General features: G+C 37.8%; 1 protein-coding gene across 1 annotated transcript in view; it reads right to left on the bottom strand.

Moving 5' to 3' along the window:
• The window catches only part of APIP (APAF1 interacting protein), a 48,390-nt gene that overhangs the window by 2,441 nt on the left and 22,406 nt on the right, over positions 1-23,543 (bottom strand). Inside the window, exons 2-6 of the mRNA XM_007497263.3 lie at positions 22,311-22,411; positions 8,594-8,642; positions 6,415-6,532; positions 5,323-5,458; positions 940-1,107 (exon numbers count right to left, since the gene is read on the bottom strand). Coding sequence (XP_007497325.2) covers positions 940-1,107; positions 5,323-5,458; positions 6,415-6,532; positions 8,594-8,642; positions 22,311-22,411 — 572 coding nt within the window. The remainder of the gene's footprint in view (positions 1-939; positions 1,108-5,322; positions 5,459-6,414; positions 6,533-8,593; positions 8,643-22,310; positions 22,412-23,543) is intronic.

The following is a 23,543-nucleotide window of genomic DNA, read 5'->3' as shown; positions in this document are numbered from 1 at the left end:
ATTTTTTTTACATAATTGGGCATGTAAAATCTATGCAAATTGCTTACCATCTCAACAGGGAGGGGGTGAAGGAGGGAAAGAGAGAATTCAAGACTCAATACTCTGAAAAATGTTGCAAACTTTTTACATATAATTGGGGAAAGAATTTTTAATAACTAAAAAAAGTTATCCTCTATCAAGATGAAAAGGGATCATGATCAAGCAATGAAAGGAGGACCTAATTGCACACCAATAGAATTAGAGATCTTTGGAAGTATTAAGTAAAAGATATTGTTTTGGGAAAATGTGCATAAACCCATACAAGTGTTACCTTCCAAATATTTTGTAATTTTTGCTACAGTCTTCAGAATAAATGTGGCAAATCTGATAAATTTTAATTAATAAAAGGCAACCGTCTAAGACTAATGAACTATTTAAAATAGTGAACATGAAATTCATCACCCACATGTGCTGTAATACAGAACTACTATTTTCATGTAAGGTCCCATTAATCTTTTCTTGAAGCCTTTTAGGTTATTACTAAGGCTGAGTGTTCATATTAAGGCTAAAATCTGGAACTGGTTAAAGACATCACATAGATAAAATAGCTGATAAAAACCTAAACCCTGGGCAAATGACCAGAATACAAGAAAAAGTTCTGTGTGATGGCAGGAGCAATATGGAAATATGTACTGCATGACTGCATTGGTATAACCTATATCAGACTATTTATCGCCTCAGGAGGGGGGGGGAAGGGAAGAGAGGGAGGGAAGAGAATCTGAACTGTAAAATGTTAGAAAACAATTGTCAAAAATTATTTCTATATGTAATTAAAAAAGAAAAAAAGCCAAGAGAAAAGATTTATGTCAGAAAAGGATAGCTAAGCATAGAAGAAAGGGTATGTATATATATTTATTTAAACTTGATGAGTTCCCCAAATTGTTTTATATTTGTACTCACATGGTTTTAGCTTTTTCCCATGTTTCTCCCCAGACGTATACCCCATGGCGCCTGACTAACACAGCACAGGAATCGGGGTACTCATTCATTGCTCGAGCCATTCGTTCTTTGAGGTCTTTTTCCTCTGGTGTATTCTCGATAATGGGGACAACTAACATATCATCATATCTACAAGAAGAAATAGGCAATTTTTTTCTCATTTGAAACAAATCATATTTACTAAGAAAAATTCCAATAGTATTTCCCAAGTTGTTTTAGTCAGAAAGATATTGAATTTTTGTCCTCAGAAAGTTTCTGCCAAACTCTCACTAAGCAAGATGTTGCATGTTATTCTGTATATTTTGCACAAACATCTGTACCAAAATGGGCTTCAGATTTTGGCACTGGTCTAATTTTAAGTGTCAGAAACTTGTAGAGTAAGTATATATACTGCAACCCAACAAAGAAATCATCAAGATTATGCAAGTATTTTCCTTGAAGCACAGACAAGTACAGTATTTTAAAATGAAGACAGGAAATAATAAATCTGAGGATCAGAAGTATAAAAAAGGATTAGTGATGGAACTACTTATTAAATAGAAATTTTGAAACAATACAAATTTTTTCCCCAACTTGAATGTTTGCTTAGAAAGATGAAAAAAAAAATTTCTAAAATCAAGTTTGAATATAGCAGATACTTTCGTTCAATGAAATAAGGAGGGGGAAAAACCATCTTCTGGAGACAACCACAATATAGCAGCTTTCCTCCACCCTTTTACTACAGCCTCAATAACATTTTTTTAAAACCCTTACCTTCTGCTTTAGAATCAATGTGTATTATAAGGCAGAATAGTGGAAAGGGCTAGGAAATGGGGGTCAAATGACTTGGCCAGGGTCACACAGCTAGGAAGTATCTGAGGAGGCTTTAAACCCAGGATCTCCTGTCTCTGGGCCTGGCTCTAAATCCACTGAGCCACCTAGCTGCCCCCTCAAAAACATTCTTTAATTACTAAATAACTGTAGAATTTCTTTTTATTTTCATTTTATTTAAGATGTGTAAAAAATATAAAAAATATTTTTTTCCAATGAAAAACCCATCCCAAAGATCTCTGTTAATGAAAACATATTTGAATTTCATAGAGCAAGAAATGGACCCCAGAGGTCACCAAATCCAATCTACATAAAGCAGAAATCTCTTCATCCAACTTGAAGACCTAGAGTGACAGGACGCTCACTACTTTATAACACAACTATTCCAATTCTAGACAGTTCTGACTGTTGGTAACTTTTATATAATATTGAGTAAAAATCTCCTTTCCTATAACTTCCACTTGCTGCTCCAAATTCTGGAGTGCCTCAAACTGCCCTAAAAACTTTTAGAAATCACTGTATAACCCCATATTAAAATTATTCCTCCCCTCCCCTCTATTTTCAGTGGGTTTTACTTCCTCTTGCAGATAGTCAATTCTTCCCAACCCAGAATCCTACTCTTTAAACATTCTCCTCTATCTGAGAACCAGGAGTGCTAGTGGCTTGGTCATAAGGGCTATTACGTGGCTGAGAATGAAACCAGCTTTCTAACTTCAAATCTGGCTCCCTTGGCAATCTCTGACCACAATATACACCTTCTGACTAAAGCATGAGTTTAGACTGAGTGGCTTTCCAAAGACCAAACACAATGTGGGCAGCCTCGCTTCTGAAGTTGGGGCTGCCCTTCACTTGACTTGAAGGATCACCATTAATGAGCAGCTGGAAATGTGAAAGGAAGACATGCCTGTCCCCAAAACTCTGCTAATTTTGGTCCAAGTGACCCATGAGCTTACTTTGAAGAATATGTTGAACAATATCTGAATAACTTCATACTGTTCTTCATGCAGAATTAAATCCCTGAAGGGCACTGCACTGTGACCTAGTCACCAGCCTAGGTACTTCCAAAGAAACTGGGTAGTAGACAAAACTTAAAGAAAACCAAAGTAATCCACCGAAGTTTCCCTTCCCTCACCTATGCTGCTCCTTTTCTTCCATGGATTATTTTCAGATTCTCTTGATCTGAACTTTGACAAAAAGTTATAGCATATATTAAACTATGTCTTGCTTGTTTCTATTTGTCAGTTCTTTCTCTGGAGGTGGCCCTACACAAGTCATTCTCTTCATATATTTCTGTTATAATGTTTTCTTGGTTTTGCATGTTTCATAATACATAGGGATCCCTTCCACATCGCAGGGGTGAGGGGCATGGCACCCCCATCATTTGGAAAATCCATGTAAAATTGTTTGGCCCTGTATACTTCATACTAAAGGAGTCCAATTTTCTTTTCTTTTCCTTTTATGGGATGTTTACAATGCCTTATTGTAAAATTTAGATGAAGTATTTGGTCATTGACTCTTTATAGGTCAATGTTAAAAATATCTCTAATTTCTAGTTTTCATGTGTCATCTGTTGGCTTTCATGTTCTTTTAGTAAACTTTAATTTTTTATTTATTTTGACATTAAAAAAGAAATTGTGGATATTTATGATATTAAAAGATAAAATATGTTGATATTATATAATACTATACAGATATCTTATACATTTCTGAGTTTCTAAATTTATTCTGTGTCATCTGCTGGCCTTTGCATGTCTTCTGCAGCTTCCACGAACTCCCCCAAATTCCCATTTAATTTCTTGTGTTGACCCACGATATAGTGAAACTGTGATGGGGAAAGCTGAGATGTACAAGGGTTACCTGTATTAAGAACATGTGGAAGAATGACTCACTTTGTCCAGTAGTTTGTCTCTGCCACTCATGGGAAGGAACACCTGCTAGTGGCCTATCCTAGGGCCCTGGTTCTGGCTTGATGTCTCTAAGGAAGGAGCTGGGAACCCCCAACAGATCGATCTTCTCATGCTGAGCTCAGGCAACTTTTGCTTCAGCTTATGCCACTCAACTGCAAATGGTATTGGGTATGAAAAGGATGGACACAGAGGGCTTAGTGTCGATAATTTGCTGTGTGAATCTAGAAACCCCTTAGGCCAACAGGAATAAAGAAATTAAGTCTGAAAAGGCTTTAGTAGTAACAAATGTAATCAGTTGTCACTCAGTGACCGGTTTGCATTGTGTATGTGTCCTGTTGTGGCTGATATTCAATGCCATTAGATGCACTGACACTCTGTGCCTTGGTAGTTTGTTTTTGTGTATTTTGGGGCGGGGAGGGGGTTGTCAGTGGGAGAAGAAGGGCAAGGCAAACTTAAGTATAAGATCAACTTAATATGTCTTTCATCTAGACGGGCCATGCTGTTGGCAAAGGGCAGCATACAAGGATCTGGGCACAGCAGTCATAACAAATAAACCTTTCTGCTATGGGCCAGGGGAAGAGGCCGTGTGTCCTAGATTCAGAAAGATAATTAGTTACAAGAAGGCTGGGCATTGGGCAAAGAACTTTTTGTTCACAGAAACTTATGCTATCTATTCAAGCATGGGGACCTGTTCTCGGTGTTCAGAGAAGGCATTCCTGTGAAGTCACAGATCCTTCAAAGCACTGCAGTACTGGAAAGATGACTGGTTTTGGAGTAGGAAGATCTAAGTTTGAGTCCTGGTCCTGCTATTTACCATTCCCTTTGTGATTTCTGACAAATCTCTTAGCCTCAGTTTCCTCATTTATAAAATGAGAGAGGTGGATTTGATCGATGATCTCTAAATTTCTTCAAACTTAAAAATCCATGATCTTATGAATGATTTCATAAATATGAGAATGTTATTGAAATGTTAACTTACTGTATGGAAAGAAATCCCCAATAGACTTAGTTACACTGAGAATGTATTTTCAGGCATTTGATAAATGCATGTTTTAACCTACACAATAAAATGTTTTATCAAATGAAATAGTGATAATCTAATTTTAAAATATACTACATTGGATAATGGGAGATAGGGGTCTGAGTACCAGCTAACCTACAATTCACTGAGTGACCAGAAGCAAGATACTTCTTTTAAGTTTTCTTAATTTGTACAATGAGGGGATTAGACTGGTTTGGAGGTTTATAACTGAGATTTGTGGTCTTGACCTCTTGGGGGTGGTTCTGTGGATAGATTCCAGAGGGGTCTGTGAATTTGGATGGGAAAAAAATTAAACAATTTTATATCATATTTATTTATAAAATAAACTTACTTACAGTATATCTTTAACTTTTTGCATTTCTTCAGTGATAAAGGTAAGTAACAAACTTTCTGAGAACTGGTACTTAGGTTTCCTTAGCCTGTGAAAATGGTCTTTTGACATAAAAAAAGGTAAACAACCCCTGATCTAGAAAAGGATTAAATCTTCTCTGAGCTCAATGATTCTATGTAAAACTTACAAATGACAAGTATTCTGCTTATCAAAGTGAAGAAGTACTTAATCTCCTACACTGGAAGAGGTAATACCTGTAATACCCTCCAGAGATACATTTCTTGATTCCTTTTATCATCTCTTGATGTGTAATTTTAAATTCCCGTCCTGGAAAGAGAAGGGTGGCCATCACAGCAGCCTTAGAATGAGTATGGATCACTGCTCCTGCTCCTAAAAGCAAAATAAAAGATTTTTGGTGAAAAATAATTTTTGAAAAGTTATATTCTAAAACAATTATCAGTTTTTATATACATATATAGTTTTCCTACCACCCTTAGCATAGTGTACTTTAATGTTGAAGGAAAAGATTTTTACAAATCAAATTTTATCACCCTGAATGAAGAATTGCACCAATAAAGCCTTTTGCTTGAGGTGCCACTATATTGAAGCAGAGAAGGGTAAGCTAACATTTCCTGAAGACCTACTGTGTGTAGACCATAAATGGGAGTGGGAAAGGAGGTAAAACGTGTGCAAGATTTAACAAAAACAATTCACTTCCTTTAATACAATCGTTGTTAGTTCATCAGCTGATGATTGCATCTAGTCCTATACCTGATGCTGTTCTAATTCTTATTCCTAAGCATAAAAATAGAAAATAGGCAAGAATGCTATCCAAAAACATTCAAAAGAAACGTCCTTTCTATCCCATGATGATTGTACATCATGAATGACTATCATTAGGGATGGAAAAGTGCTCTAATTATTTACCTGCATTTTAAAATTATCCTCCAGGCTGAGCCTTCTCAGGTCTGTTGTCCTCAGAAATCCATAATAACCAAAATCTGATAGTCAATTTTAATTCACAAGCTTACAACCCATAAAATGTTATTATTTCCTAAGTGTTGAAGCCACCACTATGCTTAGAGCCCAACTCTTTTGGATGAAGGCTTCTGGGCAGAGCTGGCTAAATGACCGTCCCAAAGGAGGAGCGAGGCCTCTATTCTATTTCCAGATGAAGTCACTGCTCTCTAGAACAGCCAGCTCAGAGGATCATTTGGGTCTAAGCTTTTGCACATAAAAGGTAAGGAGATTACATTTGAAAAACATCTTTTGAAAATGTATACCTTCATACCTGAAGCCCAAATTACAGATCAATTAATCTTTGAGTCAAAGCATTTCCTGCATACCTCTCATAGTATAAGCATTCATAAACAGAGGTGTACACTGGCTTTTCCTTAAATTCTTATATGGTGGAGGTCCACTTATGTCCTGTTCATTTATGTCACAAACAAACATGTCTTCAGGCTGTTGAAGAGGAAAAAAAGACTCAAATTTTGTTGTTGTTGTTTTGGGGGAGTATTTTTATAGGATGTGGAAGTAGTGACCATAGAGAATGAAAATAATCATGCTTCTGGTTTTTTTTCGAACTTAATTTCTGAATTTAGCCCACCAACCTCCTAGCCATAATCTATAAATTTAACTTGAAACTTACTCTTCCTTACCTATGAATCTCTCAACTATGATGAACAAAAAATCGGCATTAAGAAATATTTACTAAAAATGAGGCAAAGCTGATATTTCAAAATTTCAATCTACTCTCCATCTTTGAAGTCCTGCTGATTGTGAAGATAGAAGCAAAGAGAAATGACAAATATCTGAAAGCTGGCTTGAGTTCTATGATCCTAAATATTCAGAGAATATACAAGGGGAGTCAGTAATCTCAGGTGTGATGAATTCCTATTTTATAAATCCAAAAGAAAACAAGGAAACATTTTATTTTATTTTATTTTATTAAATTCCCTCACTAAAGGAGCTAGAAGAACTAGAGTCAAAGACTGGCCATCTCACAGTGAGCCTTAGTAATGCATATTTTACATTGAGAAACTATTCTTGATGCTTTGAGCTATTAGTACCATGGAATAAGCTGATTTTTTTTTGTTTTAATCTTCCTTTTAGTTGGGACTTATCAGGACAACTACAGGTATCCCCTTGATTAAAGTTTATTTTCTCATCTTTGCTTTGGCACAGACAAAAACTGATCCTAGATTGGATTGTCCTGTGTTATTGCATTGCTGCTAGTAGAAAAGTCTTTTACATTTGATCGTGCCATAATGTATCAGTCTCTGTGTACAATGTTCTCCTGGTTGTGCTCCTTTTGCTCTGCATCAATTCCTGGAGGTCTTTTATTTTATTATTTTTAGTTTCTGCCCTAAGGTAATATTTCTCCCCAATTCCCTTTCCCCTAATCAAAGTTTTTTTAACTATATTTCATTATTTTGTAAAATAGATAATATTGACTTGCTATTCACATGCAATTAATGAAATTTACTACATATTTAATAAATTCATCATAGCCTCTCTCTGTTGTTGATCTCCCTTCCCCAATTATTAAGGTGATTCCTGATCTGTTGTATGCACATTCAATTTTATTTTTATTGGTAACTTTTAAAAATATCATCATTTCCAAATATATCCTTTTCTTCCCCTATTATAAAGCAAGTCATTCCTAATGACAAAGATTAAAAAGAGGGGAAAATGTTGTTCATCCTGTCTCCTCCTTGCAAAGAATATATGTCTACGTTCTTCATTCTTCCCCAGGACCAAGCTTGGTCATTATAATTACACAACATTTAGTTTTGGCTTTTTTGGGTTATTCTTATTTCTCCAGTTGTATTCACTGTGTATGTTTGTTTTCCTGGTTCTGCCCACTGTTTTCTGCATCAGTCATATAGATCTTCCCATGCTTTTTGGATTTCTTAATATTTGGCACTTTTCATGGCACAGAAGTCTACTCTCTTATATACCACACACATTTGTTACCATACTATACCATAATTTCTTTAGCTCTTCAAGAGCTAACCTACTTTGCTTCTAGTTGTTTTTTTTTTTTTCTAATGCAAAAAAGGGCTGCCAGGAATACTTTGGCATATAAATCTTTCATTTTTCAGATGAATAGATGGAAGTCTAGAGGCAAGACCAGGACTTCAAGAAGGGAACTCTGGGAGGTTATATCAGTAGAACACAAGATGTGGTAGACTGCCAAACTAGAATAAGCCTTTGTTCTGCCATATTGGTCTGGCAACAGAAAGCTAAAGACAGCTAAATTTAGAGAGGCTCATCACCAAACTGGCCACAAGGATAAATTTTTTTTGACTGCAACAACTCTCAAAGATCATTTGCTAAATCGTACAGGGGTTATTACCTATGTAGGCTAAAGTGAGTACTTCAACTGAGAAATCCATAGATTTTTAAAATTTTAAGGTAATTGCTTTGTCTTAAAGTGATAACTCTATTGATTATTTCAGAAAACTAATTCTTTAGCAAAAAGTGGAGAGATCTGCAGTAAGAAGTATCCCTTTCTCTTACCTGAATTCGTTCTTTTTGCACTCCTGATGGAGCAATGTAGATTTCATTGCTGTAATATGAATTAGAAATTTACATGTAACTTCAACTTTTCCTTTTGTGTAAAGAACATTTAGCTTTTCATAATCTTGACCTTTAATGTTCTTTATAAGTTGAAACTCCCTACTTTGTTTGCATTGAAAAATAAGAAATAAACCATTCTTTAGAAAAAATAACGTTAATTCATTTCACACTCTCAATCTTGTAGTCAAGGCAATATTGCATATTTGTTTTGACGCATAAACAAATTTAACTTTCAAAGGTTAAATAAATATGTTCTTATTTTACATATATGCATGCATGCTTTTGCTTAGTTTTTTTAAAAGATAGTCTAAATCTCGCATTTTAGAAATTCAGTAAGCAGTCATAAATGTGCTCAATAAAACATTTGAACATTTGGCAATAAATAGATTTCACACACTCTATTATGTTTCCTTTAATGTTAGTATCTAGAAAGTCTTAAGGGTAAAAACATGAAGTACAGAGACCTCTAGTGAAAGGTCTGCCAAATTACAGCGCTATTTCCTGCTTCCTGGAGAAGACAGGACATTTTCCAGGAAAAACATGTTAATGCTTTGAATATAGAAGAACACTTGTTCTCTGTGTTAAGAATACCTGGAAAAAGCTCTGGGGCTAGCTGGGAGAGCCACCTTATCAATGAAGTTATATTTAAGAGCTCCTATGGGGAGTACGGTGGTTGTTCCAGATACGTTTCAAATCCTACCTGGAAGAGGCCTCTCACAATCCCTCTTGTGTTTAGCGTCTTCCCTCTGGGATGACCTGCAGCTGACATTTCGTTTATCTTTTATGAATGAAAGATATGGGCTTCTTGAGGCTGGTGCCTTTTTGCCCCTTTTTTTATATCCTCTGCCCTGACACATAGTAGGTACTTAATAAATGTTTGTGGACTAGCTGGCTAAGGGACAAGGAAAACAGTTTTCCCTCCAAGAAGAATGAAAATTCAAAAGCAAACAAGCACAGACTCTATAGACAATATTTCGCACGTATATAGTTTTTAATGCAGATGTTATTAAAAACAAAAAGTACAAATTTGTTTAAAATATCTAATACTAGGGGGCAGCTGGCTCAGTGGATTGAGAGTTAGGCTTAGAGACAGGAGGTCCTAGGTTCAAATCTGGCCTCAGACACTTCCCAGCTGTGTGACCCTGGGCAAGTCACTTGCCCCCATTGCCTAGCCCTTACCACTCTTCTGCCTTGGAGCCAAAGATGGAAAGTAAGGGTTTTTTTTTTTTAATCTAATACTATAATTGCTCGTATGTATGTATGTTTGTGTGTATGTGGTATTTTAATTTTTTAAAGTTCATATATTGGGGGCATCTAAGTGGCTCAGTGGATTGAGATGGGAGGTTCTGATTTCAAATTTGGCCTCAGACACTTCTGAGTTGTATGATCCTGGGCAACTCACTTAATTCCCGTTGCTTAGCCCTTACCATTTTTACCACTCTTAGAATCAAACAGTTCTGATTCTAAGGCAGAAGGTAAAAGTTTTTAAAAGATTTTTTTTTAAAATCTGGAAACCACTGTTGTAGAAAGATCAATCAATTTGGCATCAGAGGGATTGGAAGCCAATACTGGCTCTGCTATTTAGCAGCTGTTTGACTTTGGGAAAATAACTTCCCCTCGCTGGGCCTCTTTCTCTGTAAAAAGAGAAAGAGGGATCTCTACCTATGGTGCTGATTGCATTCTCTGATACAAGGAGGGGGCTCTTTTTTTTCTTTTCTTCTGATGTCACTATTGCTAGCTCCTTTATTCTCCTTTAATCCAAACCCCAAACTGAATTTTTTAAATAAGAAAAAATCCCTTGTAACAAATTAGTAAAATTAAGCAAAAAGAATTCACATAGTGGTTACATGCAAAATCCTATCTTTTTATAGACCATGAAGTTGTCATTCCTATGAGGAAGGAGGGAGCCCAGATCACCCCTGGGGATCTGCAGGTGTGGTTGGCCACTGTTTTCTTTAGACTTCTTAACTTTTTCTACCTTTATTCTCTACAATATTGTGGTTTCTGTATAAATTATTCTCTTGGTTCTTCTTCACTCTGTATCAGTTCATACAAATCATCCCTGGATTCTCTAAGATCATTGTCAACTCTTAAATATTTCATTTATACATCACAATTTATTCAGCCATTCCATAACTGGTAGATACATCCCCTTGATTTCGTATTTTTATACATGTGGATACTTTTCCTTTGATCTCTTTGGGGTATAAGCCTAGCAATGGTTTTTCTGTACCATGTCAGAAGGCATGACTGACTGGTTGTTGACTTTTTGGGGATATTTCCAAACTGTCCACCAGAAAGGCTTGCCCATTCCATAGCTCTATTAATGGTGCATCAGTGTGTCTGCCCTTCCACAATCTTTTAAAAATGGTCATTGTCCTTCCTGGTCATCTTTGCCAATCTGAAGGGTATGTATGAGGCCCAGATGTACTGAAGTCAGTTCATAGAAGCTTAGGAGAAGTGATTGTTAAATGGTCATGATGAGTATTTACATCTTGAAATCATTAAATGCTATGAGTCAGGTTTTTATCTATTTTTTTTTGGTTAATAATTCTTAAGAAAATGATGGAGAAAATATTAATGATGCAGATTAAAGTTAAAAGTGCATTGTGGGTACCTTTTTCCCCCTGGTTGGTCAGTCGTTAGTACTTACCAGCACATCCCTGATGTGAGGTGAACCTGAGTTGCTGGTTTTTTATTTTTCTTGTAATCTTTGATTTGGAGGACTTTTACATATGGCTACTGATAGCCTAGATTTCATCCTTCAAAAGTGAATTTTTCATTCATAATTCCATCAGTTTAGTTTACATCTCAGAAATCTGACTTTTCTGAGAAATGTTAAATATTATGGGACTTTAACTGATATTTGCATCTGATTTCAGAAGGAGGGACTGCTAATGAGCTACTGATCTGTGCAAAGGAGCACAAGATCAAGAATCAATGCCAAGATAGAGGACCTGTCTCAGGGGAAGTGGCTATTCAGCAAGTCCTAAGCTTAGACTTGCCTGTTTTTTGCTTTTAAGATATAAGACTGGACTTCCGGTTAAGATGGCGGCTTAGAGAAAGCTGAAGTTCAGATCTCCGGAAAACCCTTCCCGACCGATCTCAAACTAGAAGCTCCTAAGGCGCCGAAATTCAAAACGATCAACAGCACAGACCCTGGGAACCCTCCTCCTGGACCTGGACCCGGTTCAAAAGGTACGGCTCCCCTTAAAAGCCAGAACCCGAGATCCCTCGGACCTCAGGGGTAGGAGCGCAGAGTCCAAGGCTCCCGGAAGCGGCAGCCGCGCCGGGCTCAGAGAGCAGGGTCTGAGGAACAACAACCCTCAGGGTCTTCTACCCAAGTCCCAGTCCGGGTGAAAGTTACTGCCTGGGGCTTCCGCTGCAGAGAGCTGGTAGGTCCGGGTGAAAGTTACTGCCTGGGGCCTCCGCTGCAAAGAGCTGGTCGGTCCGGGGGAAAGTTACTGCCTGGGGCCTCCGCTGCAGAGAGCTGGTCAAAACAACAGCAACCCTCAGGGCGGGCAAGACAGCCTCACGGGCTGGATCCTGCTATCCAAGTCTCAGTGAAAGTCTGTGCTCTCGGAGCTTGGGGAAGCGGCAGCCCATCCCCCCGCAGGCCGATGAAACAGCCTCACGGCCAGGGATTCTGAAGGCAACTTCCGGAAATCGAGCCAGGGGGAGAGTGTGGCCTCGTGGTCCCACCCTTCCATTCCAGTTCCAGTGAGGCATATTCAGTTTAACCCAGGGAACGCTCATAGAACCAACATCTGCCCAGGACTAAAGCCACTGATCACCAGACAAAGACAAGAAAAGCCAATCCTCCACGTTCAGAGATGACAAATTCCACAGAAGCACAGAAGCCCCAAAATACCAAGAAAAATAAGAAGAAAGGGGCGACTCTGGACACATTCTATGGAGCCAAAATACAAAATACAGAGCAGATAGAAGAAGATATACAAGAAAATTCTCCAAAATCTTCCAAAGGAAATAGAAACTCTCCACAAACCCATGAAGAATTTGAATCAGAAAGGACCAAAAAGATGGAAGCCCTCTGGGAGGAAAAGTGGGAAATGATGCAAAAGAAATTCATGCATCTACAAAACCAGTTTGACCAAACTGTAAAAGAAAACCAGGCTTTAAAGCAAGAACTAATAAAGCAAAGCCAAAACACCAAGAAATTAGAAGAGAACATAAAATATCTCACCGACAAGGTGATAGATCTGGAAAACAGGGGGAGAAGAGAAAATTTAAGAATAATTGGACTCCCAGAAAAGCCAGAAATAAACACCAAACTGGACATGGTGATACAAGATATAATCAAAGAAAATTGCCCAGAGATTCTAGAACAAGGGGGCAATACATCCACTGACAGAGCTCACAGAACACCTTCTACACTAAACCCCCAAAAGACAACTCCCAGGAATGTAATTGCCAAATTCCAAAGCTATCAAACAAAAGAAAAAATCCTACAGGAAGCCAGAAAAAGACAATTTAGATATAAAGGAATGCCAATCAGGATCACACAAGACCTTGCAAGTTCTACGCTGAATGATCGTAAGGCATGGAACATGATCTTCAGAAAGGCAAGAGAGCTGGGTCTCCAACCAAGAATCAGCTACCCAGCAAAACTGACTATATACTTCCAAGGGAGAGTATGGGCATTCAACAAAATAGAAGACTTCCAACTTTTTGCAAAGAAAAGACCAGAGCTCTGTGGAAAGTTTGATACCGAAAATCAAAGAGCAAGGAATACCTGAAAAGGTAAATATTAAGGAAAGGGGAAAAATGTTATCTTCTTTTACTCAAACTCTCTTCTATAAGGACTACATTTATATCAACCTATGTATACTAATATGTGGGGAAAATGTAATGTATAAATAGGGGGTAAAGAAAGACCAAATAGAATAATGGTTCTCACACAAAGATTCACAGGGGAAGGGGAGGGGAAGAAAACTCCTATAAGAAGGAGAGGAAGAGAGGGGGGGGGGGTTACTTAAACCTCAATCTCAGGGAAATCAACTCTGAGAGGGAAAAACATCCAGATCCATTGGGATCTTGAATTCTATCTTACCCAACAAGGGTAAGGAGAAGGGAAAACCAAGGGGGGGAGGGGGAGAGGGAGAACAAAAAGGGAGGGAAAGAGAGGGGGGAGGGGGAGGGAACAAAAAGGGAGGGACTAAAAAGGGAAACATCAAGGGAGGGGACAAGGGGGACTGATTCAAAGTAAATCACTGGACTAAAAGGTAGAGCCGAAGAAGAAAAGGTTAGAATTAGGGAAGGCAATCAAAATGCCAGGGAGTCCACAAATGACAATCATAACTTTGAACGTGAATGGGATGAACTCACCCATAAAACGTAGACGAATAGCTGAATGGATTAGAATCCAAAACCCTACCATATGTTGTCTTCAAGAAACACACATGAGGCGGGTTGACACCCACAAGGTCAGAATTAAAGGATGGGGTAAGACCTTCTGGGCCTCAACTGATAGAAAGAAGGCAGGAGTGGTAATCATGATATCTGATAAAGCCAATGCAAAAATAGACCTGATCAAAAGGGATAGGGAAGGTAATTATATTTTGTTAAAAGGGACTCTAGACAATGAGGAAATATCATTAATCAACATGTATGCACCAAATAATATAGCACCCAAATTTCTAATGGAGAAACTAGGAGAATTGAAGGAAGAAATAGACAATAAAACCATACTAGTGGGAGACTTAAACCAACCATTATCAAATTTAGATAAATCAAATCAAAAAATAAATAAGAAAGAGGTAAAAGAAGTGAATGAAATCTTAGAAAAATTAGAATTAATAGACATATGGAGAAAAATAAATAGGGATAAAAAGGAATACACCTTCTTCTCAGCACCACATGGCACATTCACAAAAATTGACCATACATTAGGTCACAGAAACATAGCACACAAATGCAAAAAAGCAGAAATAATTAATGCAGCCTTCTCAGATCACAAGGCAATAAAAATAATGATTAGTAATGGTACATGGAAAACCAAATCTAAAACCAATTGGAAATTAAACAATATGATACTCCAAAACCGTTTAGCTAAAGAAGAAATCATAGAAACAATTAATAATTTCATCAAGGAAAATGACAATGGCGAAACATCCTTTCAAACCTTTTGGGATGCAGCCAAAGCGGTAATCAGAGGCAAATTCATATCCCTGAAAGCTCATATTAACAAACAAGGGAGAGCAGAGATCAATCAATTGGAAATGCAATTGAAAAAACTCGAAAGCGATCAAATTAAAAACCCCCAGCAGAAAACCAAATTAGAAATCCTAAAAATTAAGGGAGAAATTAATAAAATCGAAAGTGATAGAACTATTGATTTAATAAATAAGACAAGAAGCTGGTACTTTGAAAAAACAAACAAAATAGACAAAGTACTGGTCAATCTAATTAAAAAAAGGAAGGAAGAAAAGCAAATTCACAGCATTAAAGATGAAAAGGGGGACAGCACCTCCAATGAGGAGGAAATTAAGGCAATCATTAGAAATTACTTTGCCCAATTATATGGCAATAAATACACCAATTTAGGAGAAATGGATGAATATATACAAAAATACAAACTGCCTAGACTAACAGAAGAGGAAATAGAATTCTTAAATAATCCCATATCAGAAATTGAAATCCATCAAGCCATCAAAGAACTTCCTAAGAAAAAATCCCCAGGGCCTGATGGATTCACCTGTGAATTCTATCAAACATTCAGAGAACAATTAACCCCAATACTATACAAACTATTTGACATAATAAGCAAAGAGGGAGTTCTACCAAACTCCTTTTACGACACAAACATGGTACTGATTCCAAAACCAGGCAGGTCAAAAACAGAGAAAGAAAACTATAGACCAATCTCCCTAATGAATATAGATGCAAAAATTTTAAATAGGATACTAGCAAAAAGACTCCAGCAAGTGATCAGAAGGATCATTCACCATGATCAAGTAGGATTCATACCAGGGATGCAGGGCTGGTTCAACATTAGGAAAACCATCCACATAATTGACCACATCAACAAGCAAACTAGCAAGAACCACATGATTATCTCAATAGATGCAGAAAAAGCCTTTGATAAAATACAACACCCATTCCTATTAAAAACACTAGAAAGCATAGGAATAGAAGGGTCATTCCTAAATATAATAAACAGTATATATCTAAAACCAACAGCTAATATCATCTGCAATGGGGATAAACTAGATGCATTCCCAATAAGATCAGGAGTGAAACAAGGATGCCCATTATCACCTCTACTATTTGATATTGTACTAGAAACACTAGCAGTAGCAATTAGAGAAGATAAAGAAATTGAAGGCATCAGAATAGGCAAGGAGGAGACCAAGTTATCACTCTTTGCGGATGACATGATGGTCTACTTAAAGAATCCTAGAGATTCAACCAAAAAGCTAATTGAAATAATCAACAACTTTAGCAAAGTTGCAGGATACAAAATAAACCCACATAAATCATCAGCTTTTCTATATATCTCCAACACAGCTCAGCAGCAAGAACTAGAAAGAGAAATCCCATTCAAAATCACCTTAGACAAAATAAAATACCTAGGAATCTATCTCCCAAGACAAACACAGGAACTATATGAACACAACTACAAAACACTCGCCACACAACTAAAACTAGACTTGAACAATTGGAAAAACATTAACTGCTCATGGATAGGACGAGCCAATATAATAAAAATGACCATCCTACCCAAACTTATTTATCTATTTAGTGCCATACCCATTGAACTACCAAAATACTTCTTCACTGATTTAGAAAAAACCATAACAAAGTTCATTTGGAAGAACAAAAGATCAAGGATATCCAGGGAAATAATGAAAAAAAACACATATGATGGGGGCCTTGCAGTCCCAGACCTCAAACTATATTACAAAGCAGCAGTCATCAAAACAATTTGGTACTGGCTAAGAAACAGAAAGGAAGATCAGTGGAATAGACTGGGGGAAAACGACCTCAGCAAGACAGTATACGATAAACCCAAAGATCCCAGCTTTTGGGACAAAAATCCACTATTCGATAAAAACTGCTGGGAAAATTGGAAGACAGTGTGGGAGAGACTAGGAATAGATCAACACCTCACACCCTACACCAAGATAAATTCAAAATGGGTGAGTGACTTAAACATAAAGAAGGAAACCATAAGTAAATTGGGTAAACACAGAATAGTATACATGTCAGACCTTTGGGAGGGGAAAGGCTTTAAAACCAAGCAAGATATAGAAAGAATCACAAAATGTAAAATAAATAATTTTGACTACATCAAACTAAAAAGCTTTTGTACAAACAAAACCAATATAACTAAAATCAGAAGGGAAACAACAAATTGGGAAAAAATCTTCATAGAAACCTCTGACAAAGGTTTAATTACTCATATTTATAATGAGCTAAATCAATTGTACAAAAAATCAAGCCATTCTCCAATTGATAAATGGGCAAGGGAAATGGATAGGCAGTTCTCAGATAAAGAAATCAAAACTATTAACAAGCACATGAAGAAGTGCTCTACATCTCTTATAATCAGAGAGATGCAAATCAAAACAACTCTGAGGTATCACCTCACACCTAGCAGATTGGCTAACATAACAGCAGAGGAAAGTAATGAATGCTGGAGGGGATGTGGCAAAGTAGGGACATTAATTCATTGCTGGTGGAGTTGTGAACTGATCCAACCATTCTGGAGGGCAATTTGGAACTATGCCCAAAGGGCGACAAAAGAATATCTACCCTTTGACCCAGCCATAGCACTGCTGGGTCTGTATCCCAAAGAGATAATGGACACAAAGACTTGTACAAAAATATTCATAGCTGCGCTCTTTGTGGTGGCCCAAAACTGGAAAACGAGGGGATGCCCTTCAATTGGGGAATGGCTGAACAAACTGTGGTATATGTTGGTGATGGAATACTATTGTGCTCAAAGGAATAATAGAGTGGAGAAGTTCCATGGAGACTGGAACAACCTCCAGGAAGTGATGCAGAGCGAGAGGAGCAGAACCAGGAGAACATTGTACACAGAGACTAATACACTGTGGTATAATCGAACGTAATGGACTTCTCCATTAGGGGCGGTGTAATGTCCCTGAACAACTTTCAGGGATCCAGGAGAAAAAAAAAACACCATTCATAAGCAAAGGATAAACTATGGGAGTGGAAACACCGAGAAAAAGCAACTGCCTGAATACAGAGGTTGAGGGGACATGACAGAGGATAGACTTTAAATGAACACTCTAATGCAAATACTATCAACAAAGCAATGGGTTCAAATCAAGAAAACATCTAATGCCCAGTGGACTTACGCGTCGGCTATGGGGGGTGGGGGGGAGGAAAAGAAAATGATCTATGTCTTTAACGAATAATGCTTGGAAATGATCAAATAAAATATATTTTAAAAAAAAAAAAAAAAAAAAAAAAAAGATATAAGACTAAAATGTGTCTCTCTTTGGTTTTTACTTGGGCTTGCTATCCCTATGACTGAAGTAGAATTCAGACCAGTAGATCATATTTCCCTTTTCCTCAGACTTCTGTCCCTTCTTTCTTCTTTAGTATGGCAATTTTCTATAGTTATGGCTGATGGTGGGTAATGGCGATATTGTTCTACTTGTCTTGAATGCTTAAAGGATACATGCTACTTTGATTAGACCTTGATAGTGAATCAAGGACTTCCTATGATTTTAATTTATACTTATATTTATATGCATATATGATTTTAGTATTTTTTTACATTTATTTTTCTCTCTCCTCTTGTTTTTGGGAGAGTTAATTCATATACCTTATAGCTTAGTCATGCATCCTGTGTCAATTCTATTATTGTTGGTATATATATATATACCCCTGAGGAGGGGATTGTGTAATTACCCTAAAAGTCTAAAGTCTAAGATCTTTTAAAGCAAATTTAGGAAAAGAAAATCATCAATACCCTGGACCAGGAAAGCAGAACTTCCAGAGAAGATGCTATAAGGATGCTTGCAGAAATAAAATACTACATTAGGAAATTTGTAGTGAACTTTTGTATATAATGAACTGAACTGAGTAGAGGAGGCAGTTGAGCCCTCCATTTATTCTTATTGTAAACTCTTATGCCAAAAAAGGGGAATGCCCCCTCAATAGCTCTTTGTCAATGTGCCTATCAATCATTTTTCTTTTTCCCCTTCTCTTTCTTTTTATTCCCCAAATTATAGTAATTCCCTCCATGAAATGCACAATATCTTTTGTGTTCTTATACTACCTGGTAAGAAAATCCTAAATGTACAGACTCCATATGTGGAATGATTTACTGGGGAGACTGACATGTAAATCTCTTAGAGAACCAAGAGTAGGGAGACTGGTCTCCCAAAAATGGTGTGTGTGTGGGAGATTATGTGAGGTTAATATTTAGGGGATCTCCACCACCCAACACCCAAGGGACTCATTTAATAGGAAAGAGTTGGCATGTGGGTGTCCCAGAATGAGGGTGCCACAATGGAAGGGTCCAGGTGGAGGAGCTATAGTTTGAAAAGCCCACAAAGTAATGCAAATTCTTAGTATGATTCTGTTTATTCAAGTGATTCAGTAAATGGAATCTGATATTACTGCTACTCTCTCTCAAATGGAAAGTTGTCTCTATACTTACACACTTCATGATATTCAAAGATTAACTAAATAGCTTTAAAGAGACAATTTCCCACAAAGAAAGAATACACCATGTAAAAATACAAAGATGGCCCTATTTTTAGAAAGAACCATTGGCCATGTGTTGGGGAAAACACCAAACCTAAAGTGTAGTTTCCCCTCTGTGCAATAAGATACGACCGAAAAAATGTTATGAATTCGTGAGTATCATTTTCCACTGTTTATCTTCTCTAGTGCCAACTCCATAATACACAACACAGCAGGCAGGGTAACAGAAGTCTAAAACCATAATCTGTTTATACTCAGAGGCTTCTCTTTTCATGTATTTTCTGAGCATTTAATAGTCACTATTAACCCTTTCGTTCTTAAACTAGCTGGGTCACTGGTTTAGTGCCTGCTATCATTTCAATAAATGTATCTTCAGGTTACTTTGAGTGATTCTCAGGTAGCTGCTGTGACTGTGTAAAAGGCTGTAATGCAAAGATGATTACATTTGAGACAAAGGACCTGTTTTTGAATCCTGGTTCTACTTCCAGTTTCTCTAGGCAATCTTCTTCCCTGGGCCTAGCTCCCTATTTGTAAGGAGTGAAATGAAAGGCTCCTTCTGACATCAAATTTGATGGCTAACCATGTGCACTGGGCAGGCTGGCTTTTGCTTGGTCCCCGCTGCCATTCTGGCACTCCCTTTACTGTTCAGTCTCTCTTGGAAGCTAGTGTTCAATAGCCCCTTTCCTGCCACTTCTAAATACATAGTATACAGCAGTCTCACTCAGGGACTTTTTGCTCTGAGAAGTTTCTGAACTGCTAATGCTTATGATACGATAGGGAAGAGGCTCAGCTTTCTTTCTGAAGGAAGGAAATCCCTTGGAAGGTACTTTTAAGCTTAAAAAAAAAATCAATAAATAAGTTCTAAGGTTGGTTAAGTTGGTCAGCATGGTGCTATTGTATTGCTAGTTTCATTTTATTTCAAATACAAATTTAGGCTACTGGTTCAAGTCCAGTTTTTTTCTCACAAAATAATATTGAATTGAATTGAAAAATATTGATCTCAGCAGCTTTGGGGTTCGTGGCAAGGTTAATATCAAATGTTGGCAAACATCAACACTGTGCCCTGTAAGCCCGCATTCTTCTAACACAGTAAAATGGGAGTCATTTCCTACTATGATCTCTAGGGGGAGCTGTAGAACCATTAACCTCTTGAATAAGGCAAAACCCAGCCTCAGAAACAGAGTTGACCAAAAGTCATTAAAAAGAGCTTGGATTTGAAAACCCCTTTTAGCAGGAGTCTATGAGAGTTCACTGGCCCTGGCATTTTGGAAAAAAATAAGCAAGACAGAGGTGTCTGCTGGCAGGAACAAATTCCTTTTTTTTAAAAAAATAAAACCTTTACTTTTCTCTCAGTATCAATTCTAAGACAGAAGATCAGCAAGGACTAGGCCATGGGGATTAAATGACTTGCCCAGGGTCACACAGCTAGGAAGTGTTTGAGGCCAAATTTGAAGCCAGGTTTTCCCAACGCCAGGCCTGGTGCTCTATCTACTGTCCTACTTAGTGACCTAATATATTTTATAACAGATCACGAAAGCTTACTTGCTAAGAATTGTGCCTGTGAATCAGGTGTATCGGGGCATCTCCTTCCCAGCCCGTTTGAAGAGGCTGGCTTTAATGGATTTTAGTAAAAGAAATGTATCGGAAGGTAAAGTCAAAGCAGACACACGGGAACTTTGAAAAATTAGATGATGGATACCATTTAGCAACGTACCAGTATCAGCGAGTCAGGACACGTTTGTTACTGTGACTTGTCACAGCTGCTGCTACATGGCCTGGGGAGAGGCCAGCCTATTAGAATGGAGGCCAACTCACATGTATGTCCTGTATTCACTTAAAACAAGAGGCCTAATCAGTCAGCAATCATTTACTGATGGGGGGGCTTCAGGGAGGGAGGAGGTGGGCAGAGACTGGGACACCTCAGGGAAAGGGAGGTGAGGTGAGGATGGGGGAAGAGAGCCATGTCACACATACCCAGGAAGATGTGCTTCCAAAAGGAGGGCGAAGGCAGTATCCAGCCACCAAAAGGTCAATAAGAATGACCAAGAAAAGACCAGTGACTGGAGCAACCATCCGATCACCAGCATTTGGCAGTGGAGTAATAACTGTTAGGTAGTTGTGGAGGGAACCAGCTAAAGCATGGTACCTTGAGGGAGAAAAAAGGGTCAAGAGAACTTTTTTTTTTTAAACCCTTACCTTCTGTCTTGGAGTCAATATGGCTCCAAGACAGAAAAGTGGTATGGGCTAGGCAATGGGGATCAAGTGACTTGCCCAGGGTCACACAGCTGGGAAGTGTTTGAGGCCAGTTTTGAACCCAGGACCTCCTGTCTCTAGGCCTGGCTCTCAATCCACTGAGCTACCCAGCTGCCCCCAAGAGAACTCTTGAGAAGCCAGACTGAGGTGGAAGCTACCAGAGGCCTAGTCCAAATTCTAAACCTGACAAAAACATCCTTCTATAATATTGTCTAGCCTGTGGTTATTGATGTAAGATGGGAAACTCACTACCTTAAATGGCTGTCCAAACAATTCTTAAAATTTAAGAGCCTTGAGTTTTATAAAATTTTTCTTTATAATGGACAGAAATACATATTTTCTCTATATTGGGCAGAAATCTTATTTTATTTTCTCATCCCTACAGTGCTTAGTAGTGCCTTGAATATAAGAGACATTCCATAAATGTCTGTAGGAAAAATTAACTTTATTCTATTTTGGTTCTTCGAGGATTAAAGACTAAGGTGTCTTTCTTGATGGTAAACTGTCAGACAGAGAGCATCCTTGGAAATTTAAGTCAGCATCTTTTGTACTCTGTGCTTCTTTTGTTTGAGCATTCTTTCTATCTTCTGTGGAGTCACATGTGCAAAGCATATAGACTCAGCTGGACATGAGACTGGTGGGTGCTTTGTGGAATATGTACATGGCTGGATCTCAAAAATGAAGCTAGTCAGTAACTTACCCATGTTTCAAGCTAATTCCTCCTCCAGTGCCAGTGACCCAGCCCAAATGGTAAAACTGTTTGCAGAGCTCTGGAATAAGATTTCTTGGATGATTCTTGTCCTTAAATGAAGAGATAAGAGGGGGGAAATTCTCTTTATAATTATTTTATCATTTAGAAAATAATGTCTGTTTAATTTTATAGTTATGTTAGAAACTGGAAAAGGAAATTTATTTTTAACTAAAGTTTTAGAAACCCAAATGTCAATAATGTAACAATAATAGTAACAAAACTGATCAAAGCAAAATTGATTCAGATATTACATTTTTTTAAGAGGTGTGAATTTTAGATTTACTCCACCCTGCTTAGTCTTTCGAATTCTAGCAATTAGGAATGTATACACCCCCACTTAAGGATTAACTATGAGGATGGCCTATGACCGACATGTGACAGCAAGGGACAAATCAGAAACAACTGACAGACCCCCTGGGCTCTCCTAAACTAAGCTTAAGCTATCATTGGTACACGTGAGACACAGGAAGTGATGTAAAGAACTGTCTATATATTTCGTGTCACTTCCTCTCTCCAGGCTCTCTCTTGGAGATGTTGGGCTTGCTTGGTGACATTGAGCTCTCATGGTTAGGCGTTGGGAGTTTGTGGCAGCATTCTTGGCGTGCTTGAGGGTTTTGGTTCAGTAGCATGGTTTAGGTGAGGCATCTTCCCTGAGCCACCTTAGTGAGTGGCTGCTGATTCCTCCTTTCCTTTACTTCCTAAAGCACTATCCTCCTAGGAGGCCCCTCATCTTGGAGGAGACCTTCTGGCTGGAAGCCCAGCTAGATTTAATCTTCTGAGAAGGCCTTGTGGCTGAGGCATCTGTACTTCCCTTGGCTTAGGCTTATACCCTTTCCTCTAGCTCTTCTTCTTAATTTCTTTCTACTATTGTAATTAAACCACCATAAAAATCCCAAACTGATTTGAGTATTTTATTGGGATTGAATTTAAATCCCTGTTGACCAATAAAATAATATATTCAATCAACAACCCTAATTTTACCCTTAACAGAGAGGAGAAGTAGGCAGATAACAGGTTGTTGATAAATTTATAATACTCTGAGAAAAGTTTAAAAGTGAAAATAGAAGATATGAAACATAGAATCTTTTATTTTAAACTCTTACCTTCTGTCTTAGAATCAATCAATACTGTATATTGGTTCTGTGAAGATGGGATTAGCTCTCCCCTGCCCATTTTTAGATT

This window comes from Monodelphis domestica, chromosome 6, assembly GCF_027887165.1.
Source record: "Monodelphis domestica isolate mMonDom1 chromosome 6, mMonDom1.pri, whole genome shotgun sequence".
In the NCBI taxonomy this organism is placed as follows: Eukaryota; Metazoa; Chordata; class Mammalia; order Didelphimorphia; family Didelphidae; genus Monodelphis; species Monodelphis domestica.
Note: the sequence above shows the minus strand (reverse complement) of the source record. Positions and strands in the feature narration are given on the sequence as shown.